Source organism: Mustela putorius, unplaced genomic scaffold (assembly GCF_011764305.1).
Source record: "Mustela putorius furo isolate JIRA1106 unplaced genomic scaffold, ASM1176430v1.1 tig00003962_pilon_pilon_pilon, whole genome shotgun sequence".
NCBI classification, from domain to species: Eukaryota; Metazoa; Chordata; class Mammalia; order Carnivora; family Mustelidae; genus Mustela; species Mustela putorius.
The window spans coordinates 1,099,080-1,113,268 of record NW_025422106.1 but is presented as its reverse complement, the minus strand read 5'-3'; the positions used below and the strand labels follow the sequence as shown (position 1 = coordinate 1,113,268).

The 14,189-nt window shown below is 39.8% G+C and overlaps 1 protein-coding gene across 8 annotated transcripts in view; it reads left to right on the top strand.

Moving 5' to 3' along the window:
• Positions 1-14,189, top strand: part of CDK12 (cyclin dependent kinase 12) — an 87,282-nt gene that overhangs the window by 16,055 nt on the left and 57,038 nt on the right. For all 8 annotated transcript variants that reach the window (XM_045070300.1, XM_045070299.1, XM_013062545.2 and 5 more), the window contains exons 3-6: positions 847-1,023; positions 2,748-2,887; positions 3,426-3,596; positions 8,446-8,635. In XM_045070300.1, the coding sequence (XP_044926235.1) occupies positions 847-1,023; positions 2,748-2,887; positions 3,426-3,596; positions 8,446-8,635 (678 nt within the window). The remainder of the gene's footprint in view (positions 1-846; positions 1,024-2,747; positions 2,888-3,425; positions 3,597-8,445; positions 8,636-14,189) is intronic.

The window sequence follows — 14,189 nt, the reverse complement described above, 5'->3', positions numbered from 1 at the left end:
GTTGAGATGCTTAAAAAATTGGATCTGAATACTGACTTTCCTACTGTATTTCAGAAAAGACATCCTTTCTTCCTGCCCCCTCACCCATACCATTTTGTTGATTTTCATAAGAGGCCTGCTACCAACTGCTTTAATGATTCTGAAATAGTTTGATGGACTCTTAGAATTTTATTTTATCTATTTATTTATTTTTAAAAATTGCCTTGGAATTGTGGGAAACCATTGCATTTCCTTTCTTTTTTTTTTTTTAAGATATGATTTATTATTTGACAGAGACACAGAGAAAGAGGGAACACAAGCAAGGGGAGTGGGAGAGGGAGAAGCAGGCTTCCTGCTAAGCAGGAAGTCTGACATGGGGCTTGATCCCAGGACCCTGGGATCATGACCTGAGCCAAAGGCAGATGCTTAATGTCTGAGCCACTCAGGCACCCCAACATTGTTGAACTTTGATTCCTTATGCTGGTTAAAATACGTGGAATAGTTTTGGTGACTCCATGACTTGCAGTGGTACTTTGGGAATTCAAGATGATTACTTCCTGTATTTTATTTCATCTCAGTAAAACTCCAATAGAATCTTAAGAAAAACATTAAAAAGTTTGTCATAGGATGTACAAGTAATATCCCAAGTTTTTTATTATTTTATGTCCTATGGATTTCTTTTTGTGATATCCAAGTATCTTTGACTGTGATAAACTCCATCTCCTTATGTTACATTACAGGGTTTTATCCCTTTAAAGTAAAATCTTTATAATCTTTTTAATAGCCAGACATTATAAGCTTTAAAAAGTTTTATTTTCAAATTTTTAAGTAATTATGATCTTTTTCTTCTCTTCCTCTTTTGTTTAGTCCAAAAGAAACTCCACCTTCAAAACCTGTAAAGAAAGAGAAGGAACAAAGGCCACGTCACTTACTCACGGACCTCCCTCTCCCTCCAGAACTTCCTGGTGGGGATCCATCTCCCCCAGACTCTCCAGAACCAAAGGCAGTTACACCACCTCAGCAACCATATAAAAAGAGACCAAAGTGAGTTTTTAGAGGGTATTTTATTTTATTTTAGAGAGAATGAACAGGGGTGGGGGTGGCAGAGAGAAGGAGAGGAAGAGAACCTCCAATAGACTCTGCACTGAGTGTGAAACCTGACTCGGGACTCCACGACATGAGATCACAGCTTGAGCTGAAACAGAGTCTGACCCTTAACCAACCGAGCCACCCAGGTGCCCCTGGAGGGATCTATTCTTAATTATAGCTTCCTTCCTTCGTTTTGGGCCTAAATCTCATACTTTCTTCCACAACCTATGCCAATAGGATTATATAAAATTGGGCCTAATGTGTATGGATAAATTTTTAAAGATTTTATTTATTTGACAGAGAGAGAGAGAAATCACAAGTAGGCAGAGAGGCAGGCAGAGAATGGAGGGGGGAAGCAAGTTCCCCGCTGAGCAGAGAGTCCGATGTGGGGATTGATCCCAGGACCCTGTGATCATGACCTGAGCTGAAGGCAGATGCTTAACCCACTGAGCCACCCAGGCGCTCCCCCTAATGTGTATATTTTATATTAATGGATAAAAGCCTTTCTGGGAGACCTGTTCATCTGCACCCTCAGATACCTAGTGTTTTTAGAAAAGCAACGATTTCTCAAATCCAGGTATACCATGAACATTGATCGATCCCATGTGTCTTTTGAGTTTGATACTTAAAATATTAAAAAGGAAGAAAGCTCTTTTATTCAGGGTATATCAACCATATACACATAAATAAAAAATCAATAGATGTGGGATATTTTTTTCTTAAACCACATAAATTGCCATGCCATACATGTAATAAAATCTGGGTTTGATTTTAGCTCAGATCTTTGGATTGTTAGCTTTCCTCTTTTTTTAAAAAACTAGACACCATACCCACTGTGGGGCTGAAACTTACAATCCTGAGATTAAGCCAGCCAGGCATCCCAGCATTCCTCTCTTAATAATAAAAATAGTTACCATTTATCGAGTACATATTATTGCCAGAGTTTTAGATATATATTTTTATTCTTTAAAAAAAAATTTTGGGGGGGGGCGCCTGGGTGGCTCAGTGGGTTAAGCCGCTGCCATCGGCTCAGGTCATGATCCCAGGGTCCTGGGATCGAGTCCCGCATAGGGCTCTCTGCTCAGCAGGGAACCTGCTTCCCTCTCTCTCTACCTGCCTCTCTTTTTTAAAAAAAGATTTTTTTAAAGATTTTATTTATTTGACAGACAGAGATCAGAAGTAGGCGAGAGGCAGGTAGAGAGAGAGAGGAGGAAAGGGATGTGGGGCTCGATCCCAGGACCCTGGGACCATGACCCAAGCCAAAGGCAGAGGCTTTAACCCCCTGAGCCACCCAGGCGCCCCTAAAATTTTTTTTTATTAACGTATAATGTAGTATTCGCCCCAGCTATACAGGTCTGTGAATCATCAGGCTTACACATAGTAGCCCTATGATGTAGGATTCTTTTCCCATTCAGTAGATAAGAAAATAAGCAGCACATCTATTATTTGATCTTATGCCTTCGTGAAGCAAAAATCTGTCTTAGCCACTGTGAGAGACCATTTATTTCATATCATTTGATTCCTGCCTTTTTAATAAAGAAATTCATACAAGATTCATGGGTCAGAGAATCATCATAAAAGAATTCTGTTTTCTTCTTTGAATACACTTAAGTTTTTAAAATAATTTTATTTGGTTTGTCTTGGGGGGGCTCCTTTTTTTTTTTTGTCTTTTTGTTTAGAATTTGTTGTCCTCGTTATGGAGAAAGAAGACAAACAGAAAGTGACTGGGGAAAACGCTGTGTAGATAAGTTCGACATTATTGGGATTATTGGAGAGGGAACCTATGGCCAAGTATATAAAGCCAAGGACAAAGACACAGGTAAATATTGCCACAAAATTCTAGATGTCAGAAGTATAAAAATTTTGCAGTACTAATGCTAAAGTAGACTTAGCAAAAGTGAATTTCGAGTTCTAATTTGGTTTCCAAAAGTTACTAAAAGACTAAAATTTTCCAGAAGAATCATTATTATTACTGTTTAAAAACCTTCCTCTTTATCTGATGTCCATTGTTAATACTTTATAATAAGCTTGCTGGGAATTTAAGAGAGTAGAAATAAAATTTATAGGTTGCTCTTTGGTAGGGGTTTGTCCTTAAAATGAAGTAGTTGGATTTTTGGCATATTTTAATAATTCAGAATTTTTAGGCCTTGCTGAATACTGAATTAAGAAATACAAGTCTTAAAAAAAAAAGGCAAGAAAGGGAACATGGAGTTTTGTTTTGTTTTTTTGAGGTATAAAAGTATCTGGTATATAGCATTAAAGTAAGCTAAATCGGTCTTTCAGAGCAACTTTGGGCATATACTAGCTGGCCAAAAAATGCTAATTGATAATGTAATAGTTTGAATTTGTTGTAACAGGAGAGCTAGTGGCCCTGAAAAAGGTGAGACTGGACAATGAGAAGGAGGGCTTCCCAATCACAGCCATTCGTGAGATCAAAATCCTTCGTCAGCTAATCCACCGAAGTGTTGTTAACATGAAGGAAATTGTTACGGATAAACAGGATGCACTGGATTTCAAGAAGGACAAAGGTACTAGCAAGGAATTGTATTTCTACAGAGTAGATCGATACATCTTATTTTTTTCTCTTAGCTTGTTTGCCTATTTGACCAACTTCTTGAATCCATACTGGAGTGAAGATGTTAGTTTTGAAGTCTCTCTCTCTCTCTCTTTTTTTTTTTTTTTTTAACAAATTATAATAATAGTAATGGAAATTAAACCCAGCTTTATCAGTTAGTCTTTTTTTTTTTTTCTTAAAGATTTTATTTATTTATTTGACAGACAGAGATCACAAGTAGGCAGAGAGGCAGGCAGAGAGGGGGAAGCAGGCTCCTTGCTGAGCAGAGAGCCCGATGTGGGGCTCTATCCCGGGACCCCGGGATCACGACCCGAGCCTAAGGCAGAGGCCTTAACCCACTGAGCCACCCAGGTGCCCCTCTCTTTTTTTTTTTTTGAAGTAGGCTCCATGTCCAGCATGGAGCCCAGCATGGGCCTTGAACTCATGACCCTGAGATCAAGACCTGAGCTAAGATCATGTGTGGAATACTTAACTGGCTATCACCCAGGTGCCCACAGTTACTTTCATTCTTACGTCATCCCTTCTCGTCATTTTTTATAAGGCATCCATATTTTTACATGGCTTTGCACTTACAGTTTAGAATTCAAAACAGATATTTCTAAAACAATCTTTAGATCACATACTGGTTTGTTTTCCTGGATTTGTAACTTTTGTCTCTTTGGGGGATAAAATTGTTCATTCATACTTATGTTTGAAGTAGTCTATATATGTCATTCAACCCACTTTTATTAAGGCAAATCTGAACATTTCTTTTATGAAGAAATGACATCTATGAATATAGTCTGGAATGTTAAGAGAGAATACAATTGAAGTACATAAAATTAGGAAGGTAATAGGTAAAGTTAAGCTGGGCTTATTTATAAACCCTTAAAGATATTAGCACTAGGAGAGTAGCACTTCTCAAGTTTGGTAGAAGTAGTTTTTGTTTTTAGTTTTATTAAATGGTAGAAGTAGTTGTAAGGAAATGAAAAGAAATTCTGCTTATATAACAGTAGTTAGATAAATTTATGGATGTTAGACCAGAATAGAATTAAGAATACTGGTGTTCTGGTAGACTGGGTGTGTCTTAACTTCTTCTGATTATAAGAATAGTAAAATGTGTAGGTAGTTTTTCTAAAGATAAACAAGAATATGTTAATTGGTTTCTTCTGGAGTGGAGTTTAATTTTCCTTTGCTGTTCTATACTGTTTAAATAGTTTACCATGTACTGTTTAAATTCTTTTTAAAAAATCATAAAATAATAAAAGTGAATAAATGGATGTGATGCATACCCATTGTGGTAAAATTAAAAATGTGGAAGGGTAAGAAAAAGAAAATGGCAATCATTTCTCTCCCACTCCATCCCAGTCTACCACCATCCAGAAAACCACTATAGTATTAGCATTTTGATGTATTTCTTTCTAAGTATTCTAAATATGTTATATTTATTTTAGCATAACTGAGATCAAGTGTATTTAGTGTAAGTCATTTCCCATGTCATTAATGTGCTTTAATGACTGCATAAGGCTAGATGAGTCTACATTTGTAGTAAGTCATTTCCCATGTCATTAATGTGCTTTAATGACTGCATAAGGCTAGAAGAATCTACATTTACTTAATCAGTCTCTCTTGAGCAGTTAGTTGCCCATTTATTTTATTTATTATTATTTTTTAAAGATTTATTTATTTGTTTGTTTGTTTTTAAGATTTTATTTATTTGACAGCAAAATCACAAGTAGGCAGAGAGGCAGGCAGTGAGAGAGGGGAATGCAGGCTCTCTGCTGAGCAGAGGAGCTCGATCCCAGGTCCCTGAGACCATGACCTCAGCCGAAGGCAGAGGTTTAACCAACTGAGCCACCTAGGTGCACCAAGATTGTTTGATTGAGATTGATTTTTTAAAAGATTTTATTTATTTATTTGACAGAGAGAGGAAGATCACAAGTAGGCAGAGAGGCAGGCAGAGAGAGAGGGAAGCAGGTTCCCTGCTGAGCAGAGAGACCTATGCGGGGCTTGGTCCCAGGACCCTGAGATCATGATCTGAACCGAAGGCAGAAGCTTAACCCACTGAGCCACCCAGGCACCCCCCCCCCGATTTATTCTTAGTGAAAGAGTACATTTGCATGAGTGGTGGGAGAGGCAGAGAGATTCTTTATGTCAAGCAGACTCCTTGCTGAGCGTGGAGCCCAACTGAGGGCTCAATCTCATGACCCTGAGGTCATGATCTGAGTCAAAATCAGATTAAGAGTCTGACGCTTAACTGAGCCGCCCTGGCGCTATTATTACTGTTTTTTTAAGTAAGCTCTCTGCCCAGTGTGGGGCTTGAACTCATGACACCAAGGTCAAGAGTGACATGTTCTAGCGACTGAGCCAGCCAGACGCCCCAATTAGTTACTAGTTTAAAAAATGTAATAGTTCTGCATTCAGCATTTTTGGTCATAAATCTTTGTGTTTTGATTTATTAATATAGGTTCTTAGAATTATTTGGTGGAATGGATTTTTTTTTTATTTATTCTTTTTAAAGATTTTATTTATTTATTTGACAGAGAGATCACAAATAGGCAGAGAGACAGACAGAGAGAGAGATGAGGAGAAGCAGGCTCCCAGCTGAGCAGAGAGCCCTATGCAGGACTCGATCCCAGGCCCCCGGGATCATGACCTGAGCCGAAGGTAGAGGCTTAACCCACTGAGCCACCCAGGCGCCCCGGTGGAATGGATTTTTTATATTTAATATTAGATTGCTTTTAAGATAGTAATTATTTATGCCCACCTGTGAGTGCCCATTCCACTTTTTCCTCCCTAAGATTGAGTATACCTTTTGAAAAAATTGTCATTTCAGAGGTGCCTGGGTGGCTTGGTCGGTTAAGCTTCTGCCTTTGGCTCAGGTCATGATCCCAGGGTCCTGGGATCTAGCCCTGCGTTGGTCTCCTGCTCAGCAAGGAGCCTGCTTTTCCCTCTTCTGCAGCTGCTCCCCTATTTGTACTCTCTCCCTGTATCAAATGAATAAATAAAATCTTTCAAAAAATAAAATATATTAAAAAAAGTAAATTGTCATTTTGGTAGGTGGAGTATGATGTCATTATTTTGGTGTTTTTTTTTTTAATTTTTATTTATTTATTTGACAGAGATCACAAGTAGGCAGAGAGGCAGGCAGAGAGAGAGAGGAGGAAGCAGGCTCCCTGCCGAGCAGAGAGCCCGATGTGGGGCTCAATCCCAGGACCCTGAGACCATGACCTGAGTTGAAGGCCTTGAGGCTTTAACCCACTGAGCCACCCAGGCGCCCCTAATGTCATTATTTTGGATTACATTCCTTCTGTTATTTCTGAGTTTTTTTCCATGTTTATCATGTTTATCAGCTTAAACATGTTAAACGTGTCCATGTTTATCAGCTTCACTTATGGTCTTTTCTTTGAGTTGTCCTTTTGTGTCCTCTATCTACTTATCTTTTGCAGTTGGTGTTTTTCTTATTAGTTTGTATGAGCTCTTGACTATATCTAAGATATTCCTTTAATGCAGTGTTTCTTAAGTTTTGGAGGGTTATGGACCTCTTTTAACATCTTAAGGATCCATACTTTAAAAAAATAAGTTCAAAATGTTGCATATTATGTGTTTAAAATATTGCATACTCTTTCAGGGAGTTCAAAGAATCCTTGAAGCCTGCCCTCTAGATTAAGATTGCTTGCCCTTATGCTGGTAGGAGACAGAATTTTAGACTGGATAGATAATTGTCTAACCTAGGTTTAAAACTGTTTATGTTAAAATATTTGTCTTTGTCATATACCCTGCTAAAGTGGAAAGACAGCATGGATTTCAGATTTTTTACAATTCTTTTAGCATACTTATCACTTATCCCTTTATCTACTTTTTTTTTTAAATACAGATTTTATTTGAGAGAGAGAGTATGAGAGGGGAGAGGGTCAGAGGGAGAAGCAGACTCCCCATGGAGCTGGGAGACCGTTATGGGACTCGATTCCAGGATCATGATCTTAGCCAAAGGCAGTTGCTTAACCAACTGAGCCACACAGGCACCCCTTTTATCTACTTCTAAATTTAAGGAGTTTAATTAGAAGGTTCACCTTTCAATTCTTTTTCTTTTTTATTTTTAAGATTTTATTTATTTGACAGAGATCACATGCAGACAGAGAAGCAGGCAGAGAGAGAGGAGGAAGTAGGCTCCCCACTGAGCAGAGAGCCCAATGTGGGGCTTGATAGCCAGATGCAGGACTTGATCCCAGGACCCTGGGATCACGACCTAAGCCGAAGGCAGAGGCCTTAACCCATTGAGCCACCCAGGCACCACTCATTTCTTAAATATTATGAATTTCACTAGTAATTTATACTGTATATACTGTGCTATCCCTGACATGTTATGTGAGTCCTATTAAATCTAACTGAGGTAAAGACTTATACAGAAGTAGCCATAGACAATATTGGCATAGTAACAAATGGGCATAGTTATAACAAATAAAACTTTATTTTACAGTGACAAACAGCAGCCTAGATTTGGCCTGAGGCCTATAATTTGCCAACTGACTTAGATTGTAGAAGACTAGTAGTATCAACTTGATCAGGGCAGTTGTTCTCCTCAAGTAAATAGATCAAAGAGCATTGGGTTAAAAGTCAGAGGATTAATTAAAATAGTATTTCTGTTATTTGTTATTAGAAAGGGCAAGTTATTTAAGTTCTCTGAGTTTCTTCATTTATAAAATTAAGTAGTTGTTTCAGAGAGCCTTATGGTGCACCCCAAAATTATATTAAAATTTGAGGCATTGTCATTTCAGTGTCCTTTTCCTCTTGTTTTAATTTTCTTTTTCATTTTTGTATAGGTGCCTTTTACCTTGTATTTGAGTATATGGACCATGACTTAATGGGACTGTTAGAATCTGGTTTGGTACACTTTTCTGAGGACCATATCAAGTCATTCATGAAACAGCTAATGGAAGGATTGGATTACTGTCACAAAAAGAATTTCCTGCATCGGGATATTAAGTGTTCTAACATTTTGCTGAACAACAGGTAATGTAGTAACCAAATAAAGTTAACCATTTTCTCCCTCTCTTCTGACCCAGCTGGTTAGTTGGGGTTACAGGTAGACCCAATGATGCAGTTTTTTGCATTTACATACATCTGATGATTGTACTATAGGAACATCTTACGATAGGGTTATTCTTATGAGCAGAGTCTTGAGACTTGTTGGTAAAGAATTTAAAAAGGTAGGATTATAAAGGTTTTTTAATTGCAAACATTTTATGAAATCACTCATATCCTACAGGAACATTCAGAGAGCTTTTTGCCATAGTTAGTAAATATTATTGTGGTTTTTGGCAAATTAAAACACACGTTGAGTTCTCAGTGAAATTCTCCCTTGTTTAAGTGGGGAGAAACATGCCTGCTCTTACAGCTATTCTTGAGACTCTCCGTTATCAAATTTCAGAGTAAACACAGGTGTAGCTGGTGGTTGATCTTTCTGCCAAGCACTTAACTCCCAAGTCTGATACTATTGAAGTTATACTAGTGTTTGGTTCTTTAGGTAACTGGGCTGTTTGTAGCCATCTTTGACTGATTCACCCATTTTTATTTTTATTATTAATTAATTAATTAATTAATTTAAAGATTTTATTTATTTATTTGACAGAGAGAGATCACAAGTAGGCAGAGAGGCAGGCAGAGAGAGAGGAAGGGAAGCAGGCTCCCTGCTGAGCAGAGAGCTCGATGCGGGACTCAATCCCACGACCCTGAGATTAACCCACTGAGCCACCCAGGCGCCCTGATTCACCCATTTTTAAAATACATTTCCGTTCAGTTATATTTAACAAATACTACTATCTGCATAGAGTTATAGAATGATTATGACTTATTTCTCATCTTTGTGGAGTGATATAACCAACTACACAGAGTTGCCCAAGGACTGTCCTGGTTTTACTTATTTATTTTAAGTTTGGGGTTTGTTGTTTGTTTTTTAAGAGAGCAGGCAACCAGGAAGAGGGAAGGGCAGAGAGAGACTCTTAAGCAGGCTCCATTCCCAGCGCTGAGCCCAATACAGGTCTCAATCTCACACACTGAAATCAGGCTGTGAGGTGAAATCAAGAGTCTTGTACTTAACTGACTGGGCCACCCAGGTGCCCCTAAAGATTATTTATTTATTTATAAAAATTTTTTTAGAAAGATTTTATTTGTTTATTTGACACAGAGAGAGAGATCACAAGGCAGAGAGAGGGGAAGCAGGCTCCCTGCTGAGCAGAGAGCCTGATGTGGGGTTTGATCCCAGGACCCTGAAACCATGACCTGAGCTGAAGGCAGAGGCTTAACCCTCTGAGCCACCCAGGCACCCCAAGATTTATTTTTTCTTTTTTTCTTTTTTTAAGATTTCGTCTATTTATTTCACAGAGAGAGACACACTGAGAGGGGGAACACAAGCAGGAGGGGTGGGAGAGGGAGAAGCAGGCTTCCTGCTGAGCCAGGAGCCGGATGTAGGACTCAGTTCCAGGACTCTGGGATCACAACCCGAGCCGAAGGCAGCTGCTCAATGACTGAGCCACGCAGGCACCCCAGATTTTTTATTTTCTTAAAAAATTATTTATTTATTTCTTTATTAAAAGATTTTGTTTGTTTATTTATTTATTAAAAGATTTTATTTATTTATTTGACAGACAGAAATCACAAGTAGGCAGAGAGGAGGAAGCAGACTCCCCACTTAGCAGAGAGCCCGATGCGGGGCTTGATCCCAGGACCCTGGGTTGATGACCTGAGCCAAAGGCAGAGGCTTTAACCCACCTAGCCACTCAGGCGCCCCTAGATTTTATTTATTTATTTGACAGACAGAGATCACAAGTAGGCAGAGAAAGGAAGGAAAGCTGGCTCCCCGCTGAGCAGAGAGCCCGATGCAGGGTTTGATATCAGGACTCTGGGACCCTGACCCAAGCCAAAGGCAGAGGCTTTAACCCACTGAGCCACCCAGGCGCCCCCAGATTTTTTTATCCTTAAGTAACCTCAACACCCAATTGTGAGGCTTGAACCCAGGACCCCAGGATTAAGTTACATGCTCCACCAATTTAGCCAGTTCGGTGCCCCTGTCCTAGTTTTAGCACTGGAGGTCCCACATGGGATAGTTGGTCACTAGAAAGCTTAGAGTTTAATAGGGGAGCTAACAAATAAATCACTCAATCCAGTAAATATTTATTAAGCACTCCTCACCCCCCCAACACATGTGATGGCTAATTAAGTAATGTCTCAACCCTAGGGGTGCCTGGGTGGCTCAGTGGGTTAAAGCCTCTGCCTTCGGCTCAGGTCATGATCCCAGGGTCCTGGGATCGAGCCCCACATCGGGTTCTCTGCTCAGCAGGGAGCCTGCTTCCCTTCCTCTCCCTGCCTGCCTCTCTGCCTACGTGTGATCTGTCTATCAAATAAATAAAGTAAGGTCTCAACCCCAAGATCAAGAGTTGTATCTCTACCCACTGAGCCAGGCAAGTGCCCCTAAGCCCCACCCATCCCTACCTTTTTTTTTTTTTTCCTTGAATCTGGGAGCATCTGGGAAGATGCAATTTTGATGAGTAAATAGGAATTTATCAGAAAGACATACAACAGAGGGTTAAATTTCTAAGTAAAAGAAATTACATGGGCAAGATCACATAAATAAGAAAATGAATGTGCAGTATCTGAGAAAAATGTAAATAGGTAAATATATCTAGAGCAAGAAGAGTAAAGCACATAATGATGAGATGAAGCTGGATAGTTGCAAGGAGCCAATTTAAGGATCTTGTATATCTTGCTAAAGAACTTACACTATAGGGCGTCTGGGTGGCTCAGTGGGTTAAGCCACTGCCTTCGGCTCAGGTCATGATCTCAGGATCCTGGGATGGAGTCCAGCATCGGGCTCTCTGCTCAGCAGGAAACCCGCTTCTTTCTCTCTCTGCCTGCCTCTCTGCCTACCTGTGATATCTCTCTCTCTCTCTCTGTCAAATAAATAAATAAATAAAATCTTTAAAAAAAAAAAAAAAGAACTTACACTGTAGATGAAAGCCATTGAGTGGTGCTGGTTTTTTTGTTTTTAAATTATACACTTAGGGGCACCTGGGTGTTTCAGTCAATTGGGGATCCAACTCTTGATTTCAGCTCAGGTCATGATCTCAGGGTGGTGAGATTGAGCCCTGTATCCAGCTCTGTGCTCAGGGTGGAGTCAGCTTGAGATTCTCTCCCTCTGGCCTTCTCCCTGCTTGCTTGTTCACTCTCTCAAAAAATAAATTAAACGGGGCGCCTGGGTGGCTCAATGGGTTAGGCCGCTGCCTTCAGCTCAGGTCATGATCTCAGGTCTTGGGATGGAGCTGGGTATCAGGCTTTCTTTTTTTTTTTTTTTTTTTTTTTTTAAGATTTTATTTATTTATTTGACAGAGAGAGATTACAAGTAGGCAAGTAGGCAGAGAGGCAGGCAGAGAGAGAGGAGGAAGCAGGTTCCCTGCTGAGCAGAGAGCCCGATGCGGGACTCGATCCCAGGACACTGAGATCATGACCTGAGCCGAAGGCAGTGGCTTAACCCACTGAGCCACCCAGGCGCCCGGTATCAGGCTTTCTGCTCAGCAGGGAGCCTGCTTCCTCCTCTCTCTCTGCCTGCCTCTCTGCCTACTTGTGATCTCTCTCTGTCAAATAAATTTTTTAAAAAAATTAATTAATTAAACAGTTAATTTGTATTTTAAAATTATACAGTTCATGCATTATTTTAAATTATTTTCTATGATGTATCTAATTATTATATATTGTCATACTTAAAATACTTTGTGAGACAAAACATGATGGTAAAAGATTATCCTGTAAGTATCTTTTTTTTTTTTTAAGATTTTATTTATTTTTCAGAGAGAGAAAGGGAGAGAGAGCGAGCACAGGCAGACAGAATGGCAGGCAGAGGCAGAGGGAGAAGCAGGCTCCCCGCTGAGAAAGGAGCCCGATGTGGGACTCGATCCCAGGACACTGGGATCATGACCTGAGCCGAAGGCAGCTGCTTAACAAACTGAGACACCCAGGCACCCAGGCGTCCTCTGTCGGTATCTCTGTACCCACAATTTTCGTTAGAGCTGGGTTTGGTTAATCTACATCCATAGTAATAATGCTTCAAAAATTTAATGATGGCTCTCACCTTGCAGCATTCTGGACTATAGCATATACTTGTCTTGGTTCCCTTTGCTTCTCTAAGGGGGATGTCTCAGGTCAGGGAATAAACTGCAGTCCTGTTTGTTGACCTTTCTGTTAGGTCAGGCCCCCTCCCTGTCTTCCCATATTCAGGAAGCTGATGAGATTCTAGACTAAACTGAACTTCCTCTTCAGGTTGCTTCTTAGCAGCATGCAGGAGTCTTATGATCTAATCTGATCCATTCAGCCTTTGCTCTTGCCTGTTTGGCTCTGTTTACATAGAGCATTTGGGGTGAGATGACCTGGAGAAAATGGTAAGGAGCCCTCACCTGGACCAGGAAGTGAAGGCAGTTGATGAGAGAGGGAGGAAAGCAGAGCTGGGCTCCATGATGTTTGTTATACCTTCCTTACACAAATATAAATGAGACCAAGTCATTTTAGGTGGTGGAGAGACACAATTAGTCTCCTCTTTTAGAAAAATCACTAAATGGTCATTCTAATATGGTATAGACTAGAGCCAGGGAGACCTATTAAGAATATGATAAGAAATTGTCAGTGTTTCAACTAACCAAGGCTTTTCTAATAGAGATGGACAGGATCAACTTTGTGGATCAATAGACTTTGGTGAGTAAATGAGTGGTAGAAAATGAATGAGAGTGCTTTAATGGAACTCACAGATTTCTGACTTAAGAAAATAACTAGATGGGTAGCATAATCATCAATATAGGTAATGTAAAAGGAAAAGCAGGACAGGTGAGTGAAGAGTAAATCCCTTTTGGATATGGCTGTTGCATATCCAGGGTAGTGATATCTCATAGGCATATGGTCACATTGAAGTTCCAGACTAGCAGTATAGTTTAGTTTAGGAGTTACAGCAGAGAAAAGGTGTCAGAAGATGGAATCCAAGGGAATGGTCAGAAAGATACAGAGAAAATGAGGAAATATCATGAACCTAAAATAGGCAGGTTTAGGAGCACCTGGGTGACTTAGTTGGTTGAACATCTGATTCTTGGTTTTGGCTTACATCAGGATTTCAGGATCCTGAGATGGAGCCCGGTGTCTGGCTCCAGTGGCATTCAATGCAGAGTCTGGTTGAGATTCTCTCCCTTTGCTCCCCGTCACACTCACTCTCACTCTTTCTCTCTCTGTGTGTCAAATAAATAAATCTTAAAAAAAAAAAAAAAAAGGTTTAAGAAGGGATGGTCATATATATCAGGTGATGCAGCCAGATGATAAGACCAGAGAAGGAATCTGAACATTAAAAGGTCAGCATTGACACTGTGTGGTAAGTTGGTGGGTAGCACAGTTAATGGGAAGGTGATGGTAGGTGTGTCTTTAATTTTTACTATTTATTTATTTATTTAAAAGTTTATATGCATTTATTTGACAGAGTGAGAGAGGGAACACAAGCAGGGGGAGAGGGCAAGGGAGAAGCAGGCTTCTTGCTGAG